A 25,118-nucleotide genomic window follows, 5' to 3' on the forward strand; every position below is an offset into this window, starting at 1 on the left:
ACGGGGTGGTAGTGCCATGAAAATAACGGCAAGGACCTACCGTCCCATGCCCGCCATCACTGTGGCCACGGCAATGTTTCCGCTGGGCGGCTGAAGTGGACCCGAAACAGGCGGTATGCTCATTTAAAATGGCATACGTATGATCCCAACTGCCATTTTTAGACTGAACAAGGTAGAGCTTGTGCTGTGCACATTCCAGCCAGTATCAGCTGGCTGCTCAGCCAAAGAGGATCAGTTCCTCTTTTTGTGGGGCTGGGAGGAGCTGGAGTGCTCCTCCTGGTCCACAACTCCAGCCTGGACCGCTGCCATTGTAGCTTCCCCTTCCAAACATTGGGCCCGCCCCCATAATCCTGCTTCCTTCCAGCTCACGGGCCGGTCAGGCCTCCTGATATTGTGTCAGCCCAAAGCCAATGGGATGTCCTGGGACTCTTGATCTCTGACCACAGCTCACCACCTCGATGTTAATGAGGCCCGGCCCTCAAAATGGACCAGGCCTCCACCAGGTCTATGGCCGGTTGTCCATGAAATACACCCCTTGGTCTCCATCTGCCAAGTTCCATACTGAAGAATCTTGAAACAAAGCTCATACCATTAGACACCAGCTGGACCTTTGCACATATTGTATAAATGGATCTTTGTACCATTATTACATTGGGGGCATGAGTCAGATAACAGTAATTTACAAAATAAATTCAGTCAAGCTATGACAAAGGTTGAGTTATGTCAGCAGCACCATGTTTTATAGAAACCACCTCTGCCCCATGTGTATTTTGTTTAATTTGCCAATTCTGGCACCTTGTTTCAAAATTGTAAAATGATAAAAATTTTTGTTATTTTTCCGACTGTTTGGTGTCCAATGCCATGAAGGTGTAATGGTTGGCAAGCTGATCTCACTGGTACCAAGGACTATCGGGGGCCCGGGTTGCTGCACGCTGAGTCTGTGATTGAGGCCTATGTTCACGTCAGGGACATCTATAAAAGGAAATAGCTGCTGTGGAGGAAGGAATGTTAAGAAAGATAAACAGTGGAGAATGAGAGAAGGGGAGACCAAAAGAACAGATCGAAGCATGTACAAGTCCAAGAAAAAGACAGAAGCCTAGAAATCTGCCTGCCACAAAGATACACCCCTAAGTACAGCTAATTTTCCAGCCTTCAACTTATTTGCACTTTTTTGGCAGGCTCCGTTGGTGAGGCCGCCTGAAGGGGTGGGGCCACAGAGAATGGCAGAGCAGGCATAACTTGAACCGAAAATCTAGGCCAGTGAGTAGCTGGAGAAAGTGAGCAACTTTCGGTTGACAAGCTGAGTGGGAGGAGGCACTGGCATGCACGATAGTTTAGAAAATAGATCCAACAGGGCCACTCAAATCCTTTAATCACACAGTTGTAAAGCATTGCTGTAAGGCCATGTGTACATATTAAATATGTATGTTTACATATATAGTATATCTTACCTTGAGTCAAAAGTACTGGTGGCATGAGAACTTGTTTGTGTTGTTCAATAACCTGAGTAGCAAAAGAAAAATGGTTAAAGAACAGACAGGTGTGAATATTTTACCAACAATGTGTTTTTCTTCAATTTGTTCAACAAGTTCTGAATATGTATCGATTATAGAAAATATATTGAGTCCCATCCACTGTTTGGCCTTCTGACTGGCTCTTTCAGTCCATATCAGCTTCTATTGATCTGATTGCCCAATAGAAAGCATATTATTCTTGTAGAGATTTTATTGGTTCATGGATACCGGAGAGTAGATTCATGACTAAGGTCAGAATATGTGGAGTCAGGGGACAGGTAGTAGAATGGATAGCAAATTGGCTACAAAACAGAAAACACAGAGTAGGGGTTAAAGGTAGTTACTCAGACTGGCAAAAGGTGGGAAGTGGTGTTCCACAAGGATCGGTGCAGGGACCACTGTTGTTCACCATTTACGTAAATGATTTGGACTCGAAAGTACAATTTCAAAATTTGCGGAAGACAAAATTTGCAGAATGGGCATGTAATTGGCAAATGAATTTCAATATAGATAAATGCGAGGTGGTACATTTTGGTAGGAAGAAAAAGGAGGCCACATACTCCTTCGAAAATGGGTTAGAAGAGCAGAGGGATCTGGGGGTACAGATACATAAATCACTAAAAGGAGCGACACAGGTTAATAAGGCCATAAACAAAAACAAACAAAGCAGTGAGGTTCATTTCTAGAGGGATAGAATTGAAAAGCAGGGAAGTCATGGTAAACTTGTTTAGAACTTTGGTTAGACCACACTTGGAGCACTGTGCACAGTTCTAGTCTTCATATTATATAAAGGATATAGAGGCACTGGAGCAGGTGCAAAAAAGATTTACTAGGATGATACCAGTACTGGGGAAAGAGGGAGCTGTTCCGTTGGGACAGGCTGCACTTAAACCAGGCTGGATCCCGGTGAATCGAATAACTGGGTGGTAGAAAGGGCTTTAAACTAATAAGAGGGGGGAGGGTTCAGGTAAGGATAAATTTATAAGTCTAAAGAGAAAAGTCAAGGCTGTAGAGCAGAGTAGCAATTTGGGTAAAAACAAGTAGAGTGTGTCAGGAAGAGACAAAGTGTTTAACAAAGGTAATAGGGCTTTAGTGACTAAGGTCACATCAGGGAAAATAGAAAAAAGTTAAAATTAAAGGCACTATCTCTGAATGGACAAAGCATTTGTAACAAGGTAGATGAATTAATGGCACAAATAGAGATAAATGGGCTTGATCTAGTCGCCATTACTGAGACGTGGTTGCAGGGTGACCAAGGTTGGGAACTAAATATTCCAGGGTATTTGACTTTTAGAAAAGATAGACAAAGTGGAAAAGGAGGAGGGGTAGCCCTGATAATAAAGGATAAGGTGAAGGCAGTAGTGAGAAAGGATCTTAGCTTAGAAAATCAGGATGTAGAATCAATATGGATGGAGTTAACAAATAACAATGTTCAGAAAACACTGGTGGAGGAATTTATAGGGCCCCTAATAGTAGTTATAGTGTTGGACAGAGTATAAATCAGGAAATTAGAGGAGCATGTAACAAAGGTAATGCAGTAATCATGGGGGGCTTTAATCTTCACAAGGACTGAGCAAACCAAATTGACAAAAGTAGTCTGGAGGACAAGTTCATGGAATGCATTCGAGACAGTTTTCTAGAACAATATGTCGAGGAACCAACTGGAGAACAGGTTATTTTAGATCTACTATTGTGTAATGAGACAGGGTTAATTAGTAATCTTATAGTTAAGGATCCTCTAGGTCAGAGTGATCATAATATGATAGAATTTCATATTGAGTTTGAGAGGGATCTAGATAAGTCCAAAACATATGTAATTCTATGTAATTAGTATTACCACTCACCCATGCACTAAAAGGCAATCCACACTCTCCCATTCCACAGCCAGCCTCTCTGATGATCTGCCAGCCTGACTTGTAGATCAGGCCACTGCGATGCCAGAAGCAAACCCTCAGGTAAGTTGTTAAAGGGGGCTAGGAAGGGGGGAGGGGGTGGGACGGGGCATGGGGCGTGATCAGAAATGGGGCAGTTGGGTCGGGAGGATGGTCGATCAGGAGGGATAGTAGCAGAGTCCGGGAGGGAAATTAAAGGTGGCCGGGACGGGAGGTATGGGGTTGACTGCGGAGAGTGGGTATTGGTTAGCGGTGATTGAGGAGGGAAGAGGCTGGGATCAGGGAGCACAGAGGCCGGGATTGGGGGTTGGGGGTTGGGGTAGCAGCAGAGATTGGGGGGCCATCGAGGTTGCGATGGGGGTTGTGCATAGGCCGGCTGTGGCCCATGTGGTTTGAATATGGAACTGAGAGGAGCTCCTCCCGACTCCACAGTCAGGCGAATATATTTTGAACACTTACTTTGTTGGCTGAAGCCTGCAGCGGTCCCTTTAAGGGACCTGTTAGGCCACATACAGACCTGGTTTTCCTGAATGCAGCCGACCTGACGTAGGCTGCGTTTTGGCAACTGAATACTACAGAGGGGGCTTCAAACAGATGTTGGGCATCTTATTTGAATATACAAAGGGCCTAATGCCTGTTTCACGAGTGGGCCCTGGATGCCGACTTTTTTGCCGATACCAATATGGCAGGCGGCACACTACCAGCTCTTAATGAGTGTGCGCTTCCTGCCCACCATATTGGATGCCCGGGAGGCCGTCAGAAAAACTGGTGCTGCGTGGTCAAATTTCTTGGCCAATGACTTTAAAGGGTAATTTTCCTGCAAAGATGCGTATCACGTGCCCTGGTGCTTGGGTCCCCATTTGCTTTTTAACTTCATCAATCTCGTTCTGAATATCACAGCCTCCAGTAGCTAGAATCTCCTTTGCAAACTTAGTGTCTAAGTCTAGACAATTATTTACTGGGCACAAAAGTTCATCTGACTTCTAGTCTAGTATATTGGTTTGCCAGATTGATAAGTTGAAGGCATTTGATAGTTTATGTACACTTACAGGTTTTGGGATGCTTGATGAACACTGGCTTTCTTCCTTAGTTTTAATTAACAACATGCACCCATGTCCTTTAGCCTTGGCTTGTAGAGTATCCTTGTGCTTGGAGAGGGCTGTGGCTTCTCCTGGTTTGTGGTAAGTGAAGGTTTCTGACTGAACCAGTGATAACTGTTCTATAATAGCAGAAACTGCCTCATTTATATGTTCTGCTACTCCAAATACCTTTAAACCTGGAGAAGATGTTCTGATGTATGATATGGTGATACCTTTGTTTTTGATTTCAGGCAGTTCTGTGAGAATCAAACAACTTTCCATATAGTCCACTTGCATCACCGTGGCAGCAATGAACTGTGTGATAAGCCGCTTATTGTCAAGATAATTATTTAGCATTTTTGCAGTATCTGCAACAATGTCTGAAAATCCTACAATTATTATGGTAGCTGGATTTTTCTCCTCTATGATTCTGCAGCCCTCACTGCTTGACTTGATTTCAGCTTTTAAATCATCAAGGAACCTTCTCCACTTGTCAGCGTCAGTGACGTTGATTTGCTGTGGAGTGAAGTCAATCTTCACTTCCTGGAACAGCTGCTTTATTTTATCTTCTACTTTCTTTACATCTGCCTTGACAGCCAAGAGTTCAACAGATTGTCCAAGCACCAGTGTGGCCTTGATGTCATTTTGAACAAAGTGAGTTTGTACAAATTGCATGAGGTCTTGTGATCTTATAAAATCTTCTATATGTGAAGACTGATTGAGAGGCTTCCTTTCCAACTGGGACTGAAACTGTTTGATGACTTTGTCAGTTTGGCCAACTTCCTCCTTCAATCCTTTCAGTTTTAAGACTGGGGGAGCTATGTTGGTGGATATTTCCACAGAGGAAACTGTGCCTTTGACATGACTTTGCAGAAACTCCAACTCCTCGAGACTTTCCAATAGAATCTGTTCTTCGACAGTATTCCTTTCATGTTCTAATTCTCTTCTTGCCATTTCCAAAATTACTTCTAGCTTTCTGGAAGTGTCTGAAACTTTACTTTGTTCCCCAACAACAACAATCTTGTTTTCTGTAGAACAGTAAAGGACATCAAAGCCAGGTGCCTTTAGTCCTCTGCTTTTGTTCTTTACTTTTTCCCACAAGTCTTTATCTGTTTCAAATTCTCTGCAGTCAAACTTCCTGATGAATTTCCAAATTGCCTCTTCTGTGTGCTTCTTCCAGTCCTTAGCAATTTTGTAGCAAAGCAATGTATTTGCATCAAAAGAAGGCGTCAGAATCATTTGGTTTGAATTTGGAGAGTCTGTAAAGGTAATGCTACAATAAACAGCAGTTGCAATTTGTTCTAACTCTTGCTTATAGAAACGAGTCTTCCGGATGTAGCTTAGAAGTGAGGGATTGATGCAAATGTCACACCGTTCGGGCTGTTTGGTTTTCGGACCATTATCCCCAGACAAAGATAGTTGCAGACAATGGTAATAGGGACTAACAGTCAGCTGAAGACCCTTTAGGGCATGCTCCCTTTCAGTGACTCTTCTTACCACTGCAAAAATACAATTGGAAGAAACCAAACGATGTTAGTAAGTAGAAATAGATATATCTATTATCTATCCAGTCTTGTGCACACGTATGTCATACTCCAGAGTGTTACACTTTGTTACAAGTGCAATACAATTTTTTTTGAAGAGAAAGTCAGTCATTTCATACCAGGTCCTTCTTACCTAGAGGTTTAGGGCCCGATTTTAGCAGGGGTGCAGGTTCTCGGCGGGTGGGCAAGCGGGCGCGTGGTTAACGCGCCTGGTGAAATTAGTGGGTTTCCCGCGCGATCGTAGCAGGCAACGCACTAATTGGAGCCACTTACCTGCTCCTCCGGGTTCCCCGCTGCTGGTCTGCGCGTCGGGTGGGCTGCGCATGCGCAGTAAGCTCTGTCAGCTGGAGGAGCTCTATTTAAAGGGGCAGTCCTCCACTGACAGATGCTGCAACAAATAGCAAAGATGACTGCATGGAGCAGCCCAGGGGGAAGGCTGCTCCCAGTTTAATGATGCCTCACCCCAGGTATCAATACATGGGGTGAGGAGGAGGGGGAGGACAGAGATCTTCCACCCGGCGGGCGGGAGGAAGCGGCCTGCCTCTGCTACCAGGAAGGCCTGGCTCGAGGTGGCAGAGGGGGTCACCTGCGCCACCAACATATCGCCCACCTGCACACAGTGCAGGAGGCGGTCCAATGACCTCAGTAGATCAGCCACAGTGAGTACACGTAGTCTTTCCCCTACACTCCGTCTGCCACATCACTGCCCCCACCCCACATCTCGTTCGGCACTGCCAACACAACTCTGTCACATCACCTCTCATACCCACTCAAACCCCATCCTCAACTTACCTGCACCTACTCACCTCGCCAGTACTCACCCCGCCACTACCACGCAACCCAATCCTCATACAATCTCATGGCTCTATCCCATACTCACCCTTTTGTGCATCTCTCTCACGGCCAGCCTCACTCAACCTGCCACCACCTGTGCTGCAGCCACAGGTCATGCATCACATATGTGCAGTAGGCAGCGTAAGGCAAACGTGTCGTGAGCATGAAGGGGATGCACAAGGGTGTTTGAGGGTTTGTCATGGTTGTTACTTCTATTGAATTTCAGAACAACTCACATCACACATTATATTGGCACCACTACTGCCATGTCTTCACGAATCCTGTCCGGTTTGTGCAATAATGCCCGCTCCTGGGTATCACTATGAGGATCCACAACTGATGCCACACATTGTGTCACTGCAGAGTGGGTGTAGGTGTATTTGCAGGGCTCTTCTGCACAGACGACTAAGAGACATCGGCGATGTCCCCGGTTGCACCCTGGAAGGCTGTGGAGGAGAAGTTGTTGAGGGCAGTGGTGACTTTGACAGCGACAGGTAAGAAGATGGTGCTCGGGTCAGCCAGGAGCAGCTCGGCATGAAAGAGGCTGCAGATGTCCACGGCTACATGTCGAGTGACTCTGCGCCTCCGTGTGCACTGCTGCTCAGAGAGGTCCAGGAGGCTGAGCCTCGGTCTGTGGACCCTGTGGCGAGGGTAGTGCCCTCTGCGATGCATCTCTCTCTGCGGTAGCCCTCCCTCCTGCTGTGCAGGCAGATGTGTCACAGCACTCTGTTGTGGAGCTCCACGTGTCAGAGGTGGACGGCGTGGATGGCGAGGCTGGTGAGGCTGGTGATGCTGTTCGCCCTCCGAGGAGATCATGACTGCAGCTATGGCGGCCCCCATCCGCAAGATGTACATCTGAGGGGGTCCACAAGGTAGGTACATGTCTCTGGACCCCGGGGTAAGTGTGCAGGTTGGTGACTTTGACCGTCAGGTGGAGGGTGGTGGAGGCCAAACCTATTTCAGCAGAGCACTCAGTTCTCTCAGGCAAGCCTTTGGCTGGGAGTTCTTTGTGTTTAAACTGAGATTTCTTTGTTCATACTCAGAATTCTTCTGTTTACACATATTTACCTACATTTTGGACCCCCTCAAACTGACACTATCAGGATGGAGAGGCGCAATGGATATATTCAGCAGTATATCTGAGGAGGAGGCACATCAGCATCCACGGCAGGCAAGCGTGCAGTTCTGGGAGTTGCAGCTCCACAGGACAGAGGTGCGCCACAAGGACCTGCAGAGAGGGGAACAATGGAGGGCCCGTCGTCGCAGAAGGCACTACCCTCGTGAGAGGGTCTACAGGCAGAGGCTGAGCTTCCTGGACCTCTCTGAGGAGCATTGCCTACAAAGGCCCGGAGTGAGTCGCCAGGTGGTCATAGATATCTGCAAGCTCCTTCATACAGAGCTGCTCCCGGCTGGGCCTGGTGGCAATGCATTGCCCGTGGCAGTTAAAGTCACCATTGCCCTCAATTTCTTTGCCTCCGGATCCTTCCAGAGCTCTACCAGTGGCATCGCCGGGGTCTCTAGGTCATCTGCACGCCAGCTCACAGATGGATTGTTTTGCAGGGCATCTCACTACGTCAACTTCCCCATCGACGCCATCAGCCAGACTGAGAGGGCAGTGGGTTTTCACTCTCTGGCTGGCTTCCCATGGGTACAGGGCGCAATTGATTGCACACACATAGCAATCCGAGCACCTCCACATGAGCCAGGACTGTACATTAACCAAAAGGGGTATCAGTCCATCAATATGCATCTGGTTTGCGACCATTGGAACAGGTTTCTGCAGGAAAAATCCCTGGCAGCTGCCATGATTCCTTCATTCTGCGAGAATCCAACATCCCGGCTCTCTTCCACACACAAAACAGACTAAGGGCTGGCTCCCTGGAGACAAGGGATACCTCCTGCAGACATGGCTCTTGACACCTCTCAGAAACCCCACCAGCGAGGCACAGCACCTGTACAATGACAGTCACAGCACCACCAGGTCTTTCATAGAGCAAGCCATTGGACTGCTGAAGATGCCTGGATCAATCTGGGGGAGCCCTTCAGTACGCACCAGCAAGAGCATATAGAATAATCGTCATCTGTTGTGTCCTGCACAACATCACTCAACAGAGAGGGTTACCGGTGGATGAGGTCCCATGTGCACATGAAGCATCCGCATCTGCCATCAACACTGAAAAGGAGGAGGAGGAGGAGGAGGAGGAGGTGAACAATGACAACGATGGGCAATCCATCGGCAGAGCAGCGGCTCACCTGGCTGCCCAAGATGTCAGGGAGTCACTCATATTGGATAGATTCTCATCAGGAGATCTGCAAAGTGAAGATAGTCAAGTTCTCAGACCGCCTGGAACGAGCACCACCAACACCAGCCACCCACCGCTCCCCCCCCACCACCCGCACAAAACATTCCTACAACCACACATACACCCATTGTAAACGCACCCAATGGGTGGCGTCAAGGTTCACCTTTCATGATGAAGCACAGGGAAGGGCGCTAACGCCAAAGGGACTCAAGAATGGGCAAGATATGGCAGTGGTGGTGAGAATTATAACATTTATTATGCACTTAACAAAAAACAAATTTAAATGAAAAACACAACATCCTGTCAGACACCCTTGTGCATATCCTTTGTGATTACAAAACCTTAGCCTTTCTCTTCTTACTACTTCTGCGAGGTGCATCCCCTGTGCAGCAGAGGTAGTGGCAGGTTACTCAGATTCATGCCTGGGCTGCTTAGATGCTTTTGGCCTATGTCCTCTGGGTTTTGGAGCCTGTGCGGGTACCTCCAAACAGCTGCTTTGCAGGATCTGGGCTCAAAACTGTGCTCAGCCTTGGATACACAGATGTCCGCCTTGGAGACACAGCCTTGGAGAAATTGGTGGAACAAATGGATGGAGGCTGTCAAAGCATCACTCATCTTATGCAGTCTACGCTCCCGCAGATCAGTGGAAGTGATGAGCCCCGGCCCCATAGGCAGGGCAGTGCTGCAGCTGGAGCAGCACATGATGTCCTCTCTCAGGATGTCAGCACATCTGCTCCCTCGCCACCCCCTCAACCAATACCAACCATGGTGCCAGAAAGCCAGCTGGGACAGACTGCCATGGCAGCAGCCAAACACTGCAGTCTGCAGACAGGCCCTCGGAGGCTCGAGCTCCCAGAAGCCGTCAGCCACGAGGATCTCAAAGGTCCCCACATGAGGAACAGCAGCATCTCACCAGCTCTCTGAAGCCACTGGGGGAGCACCTCATAGCAGCAGCAGAGTTACTAAATATTCTTTTAAGCATTATAAGTGCATCACTTGGGTGACACAAGAATTCACTACAATGTTGTGTGTGCAGTTAAAATCACCGGAGTCGAGTTTCCGCTTTGGGCGCAATCGGGAATTTGGGCTCAAAATGTGCTCCAAATTGTGCATGTTAGGTTCAAATTCTGATAAAAATCATTTGCATAACCACAAATGTAGAATCTCCCATTAACCAGCGCAATCGGGCAGCGTAATAGATGCAAGTCTTTCATGTCTCTCTTTAGCCTATAGACCCTGTGGACCGAGTAAACCTTTCTATGAGCAGTTCCCCTCACATGCTGTCTTCTAACAGGCCCACTTACTGCTTGCCCTGGCTGTTGAGGCTGCTGTTGTTGCTGCTCCTCTTCCTCCAACTGTTCATGCATCCAAAGGAAAGAAGCAAAATCATCACCCGTGATACACAATGAGTGTTTAATCAGGGTAAGTAAAGGGAAAAATATCAGGAAAAAGCAAACTGCAAGTTCAGACTTGCCTTGGAAATGTACTACTCACAATAGTGAACAGATCCTAAAGACCTGAGTGCCTGCAGGTGAGTGTCCCATTAAATCCAGCTTCCAGTCATGTCTGTCAGTTTGTGAAGCCAATTGCACTAGGCTTCACAAGCGGGTTTGCCACTGGGCTGGACTTATGAATCAACGCCAGAGTTAAAATGGTGGTCGGCAGGTTTCCGGTGGGAAAGGGGTCGCAAGTCGATTTTCCTGATTTTAACTGCTCACTACCCCATGGGTGGTTTAGGTTAAAATCAGCGCCATAGATAGATATTACTTGACTTAAACTTAGAAACAATGTGCTGGAAAAGATAGTTCGCAGGCGATAAAATTAATTTTAACATTTGAATTCTTGCAATACAACAATTATTTTGTAAAAAAATTGAATACTGTACCCTCATGATCTTGAAAACGAAGAATAGCCGTTCTTTCAGATCTTTTGACTTCGATTTCGGTGATTTCCCCACCACCACTGCGTTTGGTATTTGAAAAGTACAAGTTCAGGATTTCATTGGTCAGACTAGGATCAATTCCTTCTATCTGTACAGTATCTGTCTTGTCCAGACGGTGGACAGTGATATGTTTGTTTTCAAATGGCTTCTGCCAACAACTCTGCAGAAAAGATTGGGAATCTAAAAAAGTAACATAAGGGAAAATTCTGTATTACTGCATACAGCCACATCAAGCACAAGCTTCAATACAGGCTTCAATGAAACCACTTAATTCAGTTCCACACATCAATCACCGTGGCTTCACTTCCAAACATGCAAATAAATGAATTGCTATTAGCAAAAAAAAATTAGAAAAGAATAAAGTGCAAGAATACCAACCTATATCAGTTTCAAATGTGACAACCACTGTTTCACCATCTTGCAAAGGTTCAATATGATGCCCTGTGTTATTGCTGAGGCTGTCGATGTACAGTGAAATATGGTCTAACCTCGAGTTACCATCAAAACCCTTCAGAGCAAATTTACGGGACTCGTACTTTTCATCTTCTTTACTTTTATCATATAATTGCACTTTCAGAGTTTTGCCTGCCAGCTCGTGCTGCTTTTTCGAAAGAATTTTTTCCAGGCCTGTAAACATAAATCAGAATGGCAAGATAATCAGTCAGTCAAATGTACATACATATGAACCTTACATCCCTTATATTACCCATCACAACTATAGCCCTCATTAGAAATTGTGCAAAGTCCAACCGCTTTGAGAAAATAACTCACTCGATAACCTGATATAATAAGCAACAAAGAATTGGTTAACTATTGTGAGAAAAAAGCACACAAAGGTATTTTAGAGTAGTGAGAAAGGATCTTAGCTAAGGAAATCAGGATGTAGAATCAGTATGGGTGCAGCTAAGAAATGACAACATTGGAACATAGGAACAGGAGTAGGCCATTCAGCCCCTCGTGCCTGCTCCGCCATTTGACAAGATCATGGCTGATCTGTGATCTAACTCCATATACCTGCCTTTGGCCCATATTCCTAAATACCTTTGGTTGCCAAAAAGCTGTCTATCTCAGATTTAAATTTAGCAATTGAGCTAGTATCAATTGCTGTTTGCGGAAGAGAGTTCCAAACTTCTACCACCCTTTGTGTGTAGAAATGTTTTCTAATCTCACTCCTGAAAGGTCTGGCTCTAATTTTTAGACTGTGCCCCCTACTCCTAGATTCCCCAACCAGTGGAAATAGTTTCTCTCTATCCACCCTATCTGTTCCCCTTAATATCCTATAAACTTTGATCAGATCACCCCTAAACCTTCGAAACTCCAGAGAATACAACCCCAATTTGTGTAATCTCTCCTCGTAACTTAACCCTTGAAGTCCGGGTATCATTCTAGTAAACCTATGCTGCACTCCCTCCAAGGCCAATATGTCCTTCCGAAGGTGCGGTGCCCAGAACTGCTCACAGTACTCCAGGTGCGGTCTAACCAGGGTTTTGTATAGCTGCAGCATAACTTCTGCCCCCTTGTACTCCAGTCCTCCAGATATAAAGGCCAGCATTCCATTAGCCTTATTGATTATTTTCTGCACCTGTTCATGACACTTCAATGATCTATGTACCTGTACCCCTAGGTCCCTTTGGACATCCACTATTTTTAACTTTTTATTATTTAGGAAGTACCCTGTTCTATCCTTTTTTGATCCAAAGTGGATGACCTCACATTTGTCTCCATTGAATTACATTTGCCACAGTTTTGCCCATTCACCTAATCTATCAATATCGCTTTGTAATTTTATGTTTTCATCTACACTGCTTACAATGCCACCAATTTTTTTGTCATCGGCAAACTTAGATATGAGACTTTCTGTGCCTTCATCTAAGTCGTTAAAAATATTGTGAATAATTGAGGCCCCAAGACAGGTCCCTGCGGGACTCCGCTGGTCACATCCTGCCAATGTGAGTACCTACCCATTATCACTACTCTCTGTCGCCTTTCGCTCAGCCAACTTCCTAACCAAGTCTGTACTTTTTCCTCGATTCCATGGGCTTCTATCTTAGCTAACAGGGACCTTATTAAATTCCTTCTGGAAGTCCATATAAATAACATCCATTGACATTCCCCTGTCCATTACTTTAGTCACCTCTTCAAAAAATTCAATCAGTTTTGTCAGGCACGACCTACCTTTCACAAATCCATGCTGGCTCTCTCTGATTAACTGAAAATTCTCGAGGTGTTCAGTCACCCTATTCTTAATTATAGACTCCAGCATTTTCCCTACAACAGATGTTAGGCTAACTGGTCTATAATTCCCTGGTTTCCCTCTCTCTCCTTTCTTAAAAAGCGGAGTGACATGTGCAATTTTCCAGTCTAGAGGGACAGTTCCTAAATCTAGAGAACTTTGAAAGATTATAGTTAGGGCATCTGCAATGTGCTCACCTACTTCCTTTAAATCCCTAGGATGGAAACCATCTTGTCCTGGGGATTTGTCACTCTTTAGTCCTATTATTTTCTTCATTACTGTTGCTTTACCTATGTTAATTTTATTGAGTCCCTGTCCCCGATTCAATATTAGTTTTCTTGGGATTTCCGGCATGCTATCCTCTTTTTCTGCTGTAAATGCTGACGCAAAGTAATCGTTCAACATGTCCGCCATTTCCCCATTGTCAATGACAATATCCCCACTTTCAGTTTTTAAGGGGCCAATACTGCTCCTGACCACCCTCTTTTTGCTAATGTTCTTCGTATTGTTTTTGATATCCCTTGCGAGTTTCTTTTCATACTCTCTTTTTGTAGCTCTATCTGTTTTATGACCCTTTGTTGATCTTTGTATCTTTCCCATTCGCCAGGATCTGTGCCATTTTTTGCCTTTTTGTATGCCCTTTCCTTACGTCTTACACTGTCCCTTACCTCTTTAGTTGTCCATGGCTGTTTTTTTTGGCAAGTAGAGTTCTTGCCCCTCAGGGATATAAACCAGTTCTGTATCTCGTTAAATGTTTCTTTAAACATTTCCCACTGATCATCAGTCGTTTTACCCATTAACAGATTTGCCCAGTTTACTGTGGACAGTCTCTGTCTCATCCCATTGAAGTCGGCCTTACCCAAGTCGAGAATCTTAGCAGCTGATTCACTTTTTTCCCTTTCAAACACTACATTGAACTTGATCATGTTATGATTGCTATTGGATAGATGTTCTCGCACAGATAAGATGTTAATTAAATCTGGTTCATTACTCATTACTAAATCTAGTATGGCTTGCCCCCTTGTTGCCTCTCGGACATACTGCTGTCAAAAACTATCCCGGATACACTCAAGAAATTCACTACCTTTCTGACAGTTGCTAGTCTGCTTTTCCCAATCCATGTGAGGTTAAAGTTCCCCATTAAGACCACTATGCCTTTCTTACACGCTTGTCTAATCCCTGCATTTTATACAATCTAGCACTTCAGAACTGCTGCCAGGGGTCCTATATACAACTCCCACTACAGTCTTGGATCCTTTCCTATTTCTCAATTCAACCCATAAGGTCTCTGTTGGCTGCTTACCTCTCGTTATATCCTCCTTTATCATTGAAGTGATTTCATCTCTAATCACTAAGGCTACTCCTCCCCCTCTTCCATTTTCCCTATCTCTCCTGTAGACCTTATAACCCGGTATATTTAGTTCCCAATCCTGACCGTCCTGCAGCCATGTCTCAGTAATAGCTATCATGTCATACCCTCCAATTTGAATTTGTGCCTGCAGTTCATTTAATTTATTCCTTATATTCTGTGCATTTGTATATAGAACTCTTAGTTGGGCCACACACCCTAGCCTGACCTTCAGCTTTGATGCTGGGTGAATCGCCTTACACTTTCTAGTTTTCACTTCATCTGTAGTGTCTAAAGTACACTTTCTTTCTGCTGCTCTACGCTTTTCCCTTTCACTTGTTCTTGAACAACTGTTTGTACTATTTGTATTGTAAATTTTCCCTGGGTCTTCCCCTCGCTTGCTGGTATCGACTTTACTCCCTTCTGACTCCCTGCTCAGGTTCCCATCCCCCTGCCACTCTCGTATAAACCTTCCCCAACAGCACTAGCAAACACCCCCACAAGGACATTGGTCCCGGTCCTGCTCGGGTGTAACCAGTCCCGCTTGTACAGGTCCCACCTTCCCCAGAACCGGTCCCAATGTCCCAGGAATCTAAATCCCTCCCTCCTACACCATCCCTGCAGCCACGCATTCATCCTGTCTATTCTCCTGTTCTTATACTCACTAGCACATGGCACTGGTAGTAATCCTGAGATCACTACATTTGAGGTCCTGCTTTTTAATTTATCTCCTAACTCCTTAAATTCACCTTGCAGGACCTCATCCCTTTTTTTACCTATGTCGTTGGTACTGATATGGACCACGACTACTGGCTGTTCACACTCCCCCTCCAGAATGTCCTGCAGCCGCTCCGTGACATCCTTGACCCTAGCACCAGGGAGGCAACATACCATCCTGGAGTCACGTTTGCGGCCGCAGAAATGCCTATCTGTTCCCCTTACAATTGAATTCCCTATCACCATAGCCCTGCCACTCTTCTTCCTCCCCTCCTGTGCTGCAGAGTCACCCATGGTGCCACGAACTTGGCTCTTGCTGCTTTCCCCTGATAATTCCCCTTCCACTGGTGGAGTAGTTTACTGGCCCCCTAACTGATGTTATCGTTTGGACAGAGTATAAATCAGGAAATTAGAGGAGCATGTAATAATAATGCAATAATTATGGGGGACTTTAATCTTCGTATGGACTGGGCAAACCAAATTGGCAAAAGTAGTTTGGAGGAGGAGTTCATGGAATGCACCCGAGACAGTTTTCTCGAACAATATGTTGAGGAACCAACTAAGGAACAGGCTATTTTACATCTAATATTCTGTAATGAGACAGGATCAATTAGTAATCTTATAATAAAGGATCTTCTGGGGCAGAGTGATCATAATATGATAGAATTTCATATTGAGTTTGAGAGTGATGTCGTTAAGTCCGAAACTATGGTCTTAAATTTAAACAAAGCCAATTATGTAGATATGAGGGGCAAATTGTCTAAGATAGATTGGGAAATTAGATTAAAAGATATGATGATAGATAAGTAATGGCGAACATTTAAAGAAATAATTCATAATTCCCTACGAATGTACATTCCTTTGAGGAATAAAAACTCCACAGGAAAGGTGATCCAACCATGGCTAACTAGAGAAGTTAAGGATAGTATTTGATTAAAAGAAGAGGCCTAGAATGTTGCCAAAAAGAGCAGTAAGCCTGAGGATTGGGAGGGTTTTAAAAATCAGCAAATGATAACCAAGAAACTGATAAAGAGGGAGAAAATTGAATATGAGAGTAAACTAGCGAGAAATAGAAAAAGATTGTAAAAGCTTCTACAAATATATAAAAGGAAGAGATTAGTGAAAGTAAACGTAGGTCCCTTAGAGGCAAAGACAGGAGAAATTATAATGGGGAATAAGGAAATGGCAGTAACATTAAGCAAATATTTTGTATTTGTCTTCACAGTAGAAGACACAAAAAAATATTGGAAATAGTGGGGAACCAAGGGTCCAATGAGAGTGAGGAACTTAAAGTAATTACCATTAGTAAAGAAAAAGTACTGGAGAAATTAATGAGACTAAAATCCGACAAATCCACTGGACTTGATGGCCTACATTCTAAGGTTTTGAAAGAGGTAGCTGCTGAGATAATGGATGCATTGGTTTTGATCTTCCAGAATTCCCTAGATTCTAGAACAGTCCCAGTGGATTGGAAGGCGGAAAATGTAACTCCGCTATTCAAGAAGGAAGGGAGAGAGAAAACAGGGAACTACAGGCCAGTTAGCCTGACCTCAGTAGTAGGGAAAATGTGAGAATCTATTATTAAGGTGTAGTAACCAGGCACTTAGAAAATCAAAATATGATTAGGCAGACTCAACACGGTTTTATGAAAGGGAAATCTATTAGAGTTTTTTGAGGGTGTAACGAGCAGGGTAGATAAGAAGGAACCAATGGATGTTGTATATTTGGATTTTCAAAAGGCATTCGATAAGGTACCACACAAGAGGTTGTTACACAAGATTAGGGCTTATGGGATTAGGGGTGATATATTAGTGTGGACTGAGGATTGGTTAATGGACAGAAAACAGAGAGTAGGAATAAACGGGTCATTTTCAGGTTGGCAGGTTGTAACTAGTGGGGTGCCGCAGGGATCAGTGCTTGGGCCTCAACTATTTACAATCTATATTAATGACTTAGACAAAGGGGCCGAGTGTATTGTATCCAAGTTTGCTGACAATACAAAGCTACGTGGGAAAGTAAGCTGTGAGGAGGACACAAAGAGTCTACAAAGGGATATAGGCAGGTTAAGTGAGTGGGCAAGTAGGTGGCAAATGGAGTATAATGTGGGGAAATGTGAGGTTATTCACTTCAGTAGGAAAAATAGAAAAAGTTTTTTTTTCAATGGTGAGAAACTATTCGATGTCGGTGTTCAGAGGGATTTGGGTGTCTTTGTACACGAAACACAAAAAGTTAACACGCAGGTGCACCAAACAATTAGGAAGGCAAATGGTATGATGGCCTTTATTGCAAGAGGGTTGGAGTACAAGAGTAAGGAAATTTTGCGGCAATTGTACAGGGCTTTGGTGAGACCACACCTGGAGACTGTGTACAGTTTTGGTCTCCTTACCTAAGGAAGGACATACTTGTCTTAGAGGAGGTGCAACGAAGGTTCATTAGATTGATTCCTGGGATGAGAGGGTTGTCCTATGAGGAGAGATTGAGTAGAATGAGCCTATACTCTCTGGCATTTAGAAGAATGCAAGGTGATCTCATTGAAACATATAAGATTCTAAGAGGGCTTAACAGGGTAGATGCTGAGAGGCTGTTTCCCCTGGCTGGAGGGTCTAGAACTAGGGCACATAGTCTCAGGATAAGGGGTCGGACATTTAGGACTGAAATGAGGAGGAATATCTTCACTCATAGGGTTATGAATCTTTGGAATTCTCTACCCCAGAGAGTCATTGAGAATATTCAAGACTGAGATCGATAGATTTTTGGACTCTAGGGGAATCAAGGGATATGGAGATCGAATGGGAAAGAGGAGTTGAGGTCGAAGATCAGCCATGATCTTATTGAATGGTAGAGCAGGCTCGAGGAGCGGTATGGCCTACTCCTGCTCCTATTTCTTATGTTCTTGTGTTCTCACACAAACTCCTCAATCGGTATGCTACCAAAGGAAATTAAGTCACTAAGTTAAAAGGTTTAATGTGTTCACTATTTGAGGTGAAATCATAATTGCCTTCTTTATACATAGGATTAAGATACTTGCTGCAAATAATGAACTAAAGAAAGTTCCCTCATAAACTATCGATCTAACTCATCAAGCTCTTGAACATGGGTATGGAAAGTGAAAGAATTTGCATTGGTAGGGTGCGCTGATCTGAGATTGGAGCCTTACATACAAAGGAAACATTGCTTTCTTTCTAGCCAGTTGTTAAAACTGACCTGAGAATGTTTGCTGTGATACCAAGTATCAAAAGGGGGGAAATGATACATCACCTATACCCCTCACCTTGATTAGTACAAAAGCAACAAGTTTTAAAGTCCCATTTTTCAGGTTGTGCAAATAATAACATTATGTCTATGCCAACGGCTTGGGGACGAGATTGTCAAGTTTTGGGATTTTTGATCAATATGCAGCTCACAAAAAGAATTTTGAGACAGAGTTATGTTTAAAAGTTGTGTTGTAAAATATAGTGAATTTGCAGAGATTTAAAAAGAAATGGCTTTATATTGCACCTTTAATGTAGTAAAACGTAGTAGTCCCAAGGCGCTTCACAGGAGCATTATCAAACAAAATTTGGCAGAGCAACATAAGGAGATAACAGGACAGGTGACCAAAAGCTTGGTCAAAGAGGTAGGTTTTAAGGAGCGTCTTGAAGGAGGAGAGAGAAGTAGAGATGCAGAGAGGTTTAGGGTGGGAATTCCAGAGCTTAGGGACTAGGCCACTGAAGGTCCGGCCGCTTAAGGTCGGGGCTGCATAAGTAGCAAGAATTGAAGGAGCACAGAGATCTCTGAGGGTTGTAGGGCTGGAGGAGGTTACAGAGATAGGGAGGGGTGAGGCCATGGAGGGATTTAAAAACAAGGATGAGAATTTTGAAATTGAGGCGTGCCAGACCGGGAGCCAATGTAGGTCAACAAGCACAGGTGTGATGAATGAACGGGACTTGATGCAGGTTGGGATATGGACAGCAGAGTTTTGGATGAGCTCAATTTATGGAGGGTGGAAGATGGCTGTAGACATTGAATAATGTGTATTAAAGGCAGATGAGCCAGATTGGGAGATGTCGCAACTCACAGTCTATTTCAAACGGATACATTAAGGATGTGTTGTCTAATCCCAGGTCCGTCAGCCCGGATGACCAGGGATGTTAAGCATATCATCGTCTCATCTCAGGTGACCAAAGCAAATATCCATTCAAATGAGGCACAAACCCAGAAACGGCTCAGGGCTCCTGACACCAGCTTCGGACGGGCGGCGCGGCTAACTTTGCACCTGTTACAGGGGGAAATCGAAAACCTCCCTCCCCCCACCCTCTGATATTGAATTGAGATCACAAGGGGCTCCTACGGTTTCACCCCTAGGTTATGATTTTGGGCAGGACAGAATACAGACACATTCCTCAACGTAAGACACTCAGACCACTTACGGGAGTGACCAGCACTGCTGTACCCGAATGCCTAAGACAGACCCAATACTTCAAGCAGAGGTGAAAAACATGGTTTACAGTTCAGTGGGTTGTTACAAAACATGGGAAGTGATATTATTCTACTCTTCTGAAGAAATGTAGCCTCTGATTGGTTGAAAGTCTGTTGATGCAGGTGGGTTATATGGATGGCATTCCCTCAATTCTCTCTCTCTCTCTCCTCCTCCCTTAAGTCAGAACTTGTCCTTGGATTGCAAATCAGGAGACTCCAGCACCGATAATGTGTATCAGTCTCCTGCTAGAGTATGTGCTATATAAAGCAGAGAGCAACTACTTCTCTCAATATTTTTATTGAGATATCTTGAGGCTTGCCTCATTTGTGTCATACAAACTCGAGCCTAGGAATTCCTGTGCACAACATTAGCACACGAATGCTCAACAAAGTAATGTCATATGAAGTGGACATTCATGGACAAATATCACATGCAGTCATTTCTAGGCTCGTATTGTTTTCATTCCTGCCACATGTTCTGTCTGACTGTCTGTCTGCCTCTCTCTCAGATGTTACGATTAATGATATAAACATTTACCATCACTGCTAGTGCAGGTCATAAACCAAGACCTTTCATAATTTACAGAGATTTCCACATCTGGTGCAATACTTTCAAAATACATTGCAACTACATCTGTATCAACTGGACTGTCACTGCTAACCAGCAGCACAGGGTTGGAGCTGCTTCCCTCACTCTCGAGTGATTCCAAAGCTGAAAGAGAAAAATCGAGAGCTTTCATAATTTACAGAGATTTCCACATCACAAAAACTTAACATGCAGGTACAGCAACCAACTAGGAAGGCAAACGGTATGTTAGCTTTTATTGCAAGGTGGTTGGAGTATAAGAGTAAGGAGGTCTTGCTACAATTATATAGAGCTCTGTTGAGGCCACACCCGGAGTACTGTGTACAGTTTTGATCTCCTTACCTAAGGAAGGATATACTTGCCTTAGAGGGGGTGCAACGAAAGTTCAATAGATTGATGCCTGGGATGGGAGTGTTGTCCTTTGAGGAGAGATTGTGTAGAATGGGCCTATATTCTCTAGAGTTTAGAAGAATGAGAGGTGATCTCATTGAAATGTATAAAATTCTTAGAGGGCTTGACAGGGTAGATGCTGAGAAGCTGTTTCCCCTGGCTGGAGAGTCTAGAACTAGGGGTCATAGTCTCAAGATAAGGGTTGGCCATTAAGGACTGAGTTGAGGAAAATTTTCTTCACTCAGAGGGTTGTGAATCTTTGGAATTCTCTACCCCAGAGGGCTGTGGATGCTCAGCCGTTGAGTATATTCAAGACTGAGATCGATGGCTATTTGGACACTAAGGAAACAAAGGGATATGAGGATAGGGCGGGAAAGTGGTCGAAGATCAGCAATGATCTTAATGAATGGCAGAGCAAGCTCGAGGGGCCGCATGGCCTACTCCTGCTCCTATTTCTTATGTTCTTATGTTAAAAATGTATACAGAATGACCCTTTTTCCTCAAATAATGATTGTGCCACGGTCATGGCAAGATGTACATTGATCTGCAGAAACAAAAGTCTGTACCTGACTCTTCCACTGGAACTGGGGATCCTTTATTTTCAAATTCCTTTGCCGGACTCTGCTTTGGAAAAGCAGAAAAAGAGTATTGTACACAATAGGCTACCAAATTGTTATAGACAAAGTAACGGTGCATTAGATGTAAATTATATTAAAACAAAGAATACAAATAAAACAAAGATTTGTCAATTCACATTCTATTTTTCCCCTAATTTTCTCCCCTGAATGTGTTGGCTCATTCTGAGATATGGTTCTACTATAGACTCCATTATACCTTTGGCATCTGATTCAAGTGAATATTCTTCATGTATGAGCATAGATAGCAGTGCCATCAGCTATTAGCCATTGCAGCTAAGCCCACTCCTATTCTCACTCAAAAGCCACATATTCATGCTTTCCAATAGGTCTCACAGAATAGGGATCAGGGATCAAAATCAGAGAATCATATGGAATCATAGAATCATACAGGCACAAATTAAGATAGAGTAACATGACATGTTTTAAGATCCCAATGGTATGATCCATAATCATTCTAGTTATAGAATCATAGAATGATGCAGCACAAAAGGAGGCCATTCGGCCCATTGTGCCTGTGCCGGGTCTTTGAAAGAAATATCCAATTAAGTCCCACTACCTTGCTCTTCCCCTGTAACCCTGCATATTTTTCCTTTTCAAGTATTTATCCAATTTCCTCTTGCAAGTCACTATTGAATGTGCTTCCACCACCCTTTCAGGAAGTGCATTCCAGATCGTAACAACACGCTGCGTAAAAAAAATTCTCCTCCTTCCCTCCCTGGATTTTTTGCCAATTATCTTAAATATGCGTCCGCTGGTTGCCGACCCTCATAGAAACATAGAAACAAAATAGGAGCAAGAGTAGGCCATTCAGCCCTTCGGGCCTGCTCCGCCATTCAAAATGATCATGGCTGATCGTCTAACTCAGTACCCTGTTCCCGTTTTTTCTCCATATCCCTTGATCTCTTTAGCATTAAGAAATATATCTATCTCCTTCTTGAATACATCTAGTGACTTGGCCTCCACTGCCTTCTGTGGCAGAGAATTCTACAGGTTCACCACCCTCTGAGTGAAGAAACTTCTCCTCATCTCGGTTCTAAATGGCAGACCCCATATCCTGAGACTGTGACCCCTGGTTCTGGACTCCCCAGCCATCAGGAACATCCTCCCTGCATCTTTCGTCAGATAAGGAGACCAAAACTGCACACAATACTCCAGATGTGGTCTCACCAAGGCCCTGTACAACTGCAGTAAGACATCCCTGTTCCTGTACTCAAATCCTCTTGAAATGAATGCCAACATACCATTCGCCTTCCGAACTGCTTGCTGCACCTGAGTGCTCGCTTTCAGCGACTGGTGTACAAGGACACCCAGGTCTCATTAAACTTCCCCTTTTCCTAATCTATCACCATTCAGATAATAATCTGTCTTTCTGTTTTTACAACCAAAGTGGATAACCTCACATTTATCCACGTTATACTGCATCTGCCATGTTCTTGCCCACTCACCCAACTTGTCTAAATCACATTGGAGCCTCTTTGCATCCTCCTCACAGCTCACATTCCAGCCCAGCTTTGTGTCATCTGCAAATTTGGAAATGTTACATTCCGTTCCCTCATCCAAATCACTGATACATATTGTGAATAGCTGGGGCCCAAGCACTGATCCCTGCGGTACCCCACTAGTCACTGCCTGCCACCCGGAAAAAGACCCGTTTATTCCTACTCTCTGTTTCCTGTCTGTCAACCAGTTCTCAATCCATGCCAGTATATTCCCCCCAATCCAATGTGCTTTAATTTTGCACACTAACCTCTTGTGTGGGACCTTATCAAAAGCCTTCTGAAAATCCAAATACACCACATCCACTGGTTCTCCCCTATCCTACCAGTTACCTCCTCAAAAAACTCCAGTAGATTTGTTAAGCATGATTTCCCTTTCATAAACCCATGCTGACTTTGTCCAATCCCGTTAATGCCTTCCAAGTGTTCTGTTATCACATCCTTTATAATCGACTCGAGCATTTTCCCCACTACTGATGTTAGGCTACTGCCAGTAGAAACAGTTTCTCCCTATCTACTCTATCAAAACTCTCATAATTTTGAAAATCATAAGTGATTTCTCCCTCCTAACTATAGAAGTAGAGGGGCCAATTGTAGCAACCTAACTACTGCCTCAGCTGAGATTTGCAGTCAGGACAGACCATGAATTGTGTCTGGAACTCTATGGTCTGTATAGCTTAGTACTATACCAGTCACAGCCTTTATTCATTAGGAAGTTACCATTCATTTTAAGAAAAGCCAGTCTGAGTAACAAATATGCTAACCATCTTAAAACAATGTGATCAAATGGCAGTCAGGGCATGATGGCAAAATATCTGTCCTCGGCTGTGACAGGGCTTATCTTTGTGCTTATAATTTGTGTCTAAATTCTATGTCATTGAATCCTGGGCAGCATGACAGTTAAAACCTTTTGAGATTAATTTTACATATAATTCCATGTTTACATCATTTAAATATGTATTAACAAAATGAGAAGCATTTGCCTTTAAATTAGTTAAAGGTATTCTTCTTTGTAAAACCCAATTAATGGAAAACGGCACGGCAGAAAGACTAAAACGAAGGATAAATAACGGAAATGCACATTTACATAAGAAATGACTTACCTGTTCATGTTTATTGTGTTTTTGTGAACGGGTCAGTAATTGACTTTGCACTATTGCTGGCTCTCTGTTGGTACCTGCTGTCACTCCAATGGGGCTCACAGAGCTTTCTGTACCACCGTCCTCCTTATACAGCGTAACCTGCAGCTGGATTGGCTCCGGGTCTGACAGCTGCACCATGTGGAACTCCTTCTTCACAACATTTTTCTGCACTAATAACACAGAATAAACATGAATCATTTTTGTTCAGAATTTGGTGAGAATAACCTCTATTCATCTTTTAACAGTCGGCTCACTGCTTCCAGTGACAGTTGCCAAGATGTGGTTTATTAGCTTTTCACAGCATTTAATCATTAAAATCTGTTTTCATAATTTTCTTCCAAGATTACACTATTTTCAGCCAAGCTACATTAGGACCTGGACATTATCCAGTCTTGGGGTAACAAGTGGAGATAACATCCTTGTTGCAAAGGTGTCAGGTAATGGCCATCTCAAGCAAGAAAATGCCCAACCCTTTATCCCTAAACCTCAATGGCAACATCATCATCCACTCCTCGACCGTCAACTTCCTTGATGTCACCAACAGTCAGAAATTTAACTGAATCAGCCATGTCATGTCTAGAAGAGCAGGACAGAGGCAGGGTACTCTGCAATGAGTGGTTCACCTGCTGACCCATCAAAGCCTCTCCACCATCTAAAGGCTCAAGTTAGGAGTATGATAGAATGCTCACCACTCCCCTGGATGGATGCAGCAGCAACAACGCTCAAGTAGCTCAACATCATCCAGGACGGAGCTGGAGTAGATGGACGGGAGTTGGTACATAGTACATATACGTTGGTGCTGGACGGGAGTAGATACTGGACTTAGTATCTACTCCCTCCAGCACCAACGTCTATGTACTATGTACAGGCTGCACTGCAGCAACTCACCAAACCTGTTTCAACAGCACCTCCCAGCCCTTCAATCATTACAAGAGCAGTGATATCATGGGAACACCATCACCTCCAAGTTTCCTTCCAAGTCACCCACCATCCTGACTTGTG

General features: G+C 44.1%; 1 protein-coding gene across 2 annotated transcripts in view; it reads right to left on the reverse strand.

Annotated features, from left to right (window-relative positions):
* Window positions 1-25,118, reverse strand: part of LOC137323553 (protein mono-ADP-ribosyltransferase PARP14-like) — a 91,656-nt gene that overhangs the window by 50,441 nt on the left and 16,097 nt on the right. The window contains exons 2-8 of one of the 2 annotated variants that reach the window (XM_067987157.1): window positions 24,078-24,286; window positions 21,407-21,461; window positions 20,403-20,576; window positions 11,487-11,735; window positions 11,052-11,288; window positions 4,456-5,984; window positions 1,452-1,503 (exon numbers count right to left, since the gene is read on the reverse strand). In XM_067987157.1, the coding sequence (XP_067843258.1) occupies window positions 1,452-1,503; window positions 4,456-5,984; window positions 11,052-11,288; window positions 11,487-11,735; window positions 20,403-20,576; window positions 21,407-21,461; window positions 24,078-24,286 (2,505 nt within the window). Of the gene's footprint in view, window positions 1-1,451; window positions 1,504-4,455; window positions 5,985-11,051; window positions 11,289-11,486; window positions 11,736-20,402; window positions 20,577-21,406; window positions 21,465-24,077; window positions 24,287-25,118 lie in introns of both variants that reach the window. The other variant, XM_067987155.1, reaches the window with a different exon arrangement.

The sequence above is a fragment of the Heptranchias perlo genome, chromosome 7, assembly GCF_035084215.1.
Source record: "Heptranchias perlo isolate sHepPer1 chromosome 7, sHepPer1.hap1, whole genome shotgun sequence".
In the NCBI taxonomy this organism is placed as follows: Eukaryota; Metazoa; Chordata; class Chondrichthyes; order Hexanchiformes; family Hexanchidae; genus Heptranchias; species Heptranchias perlo.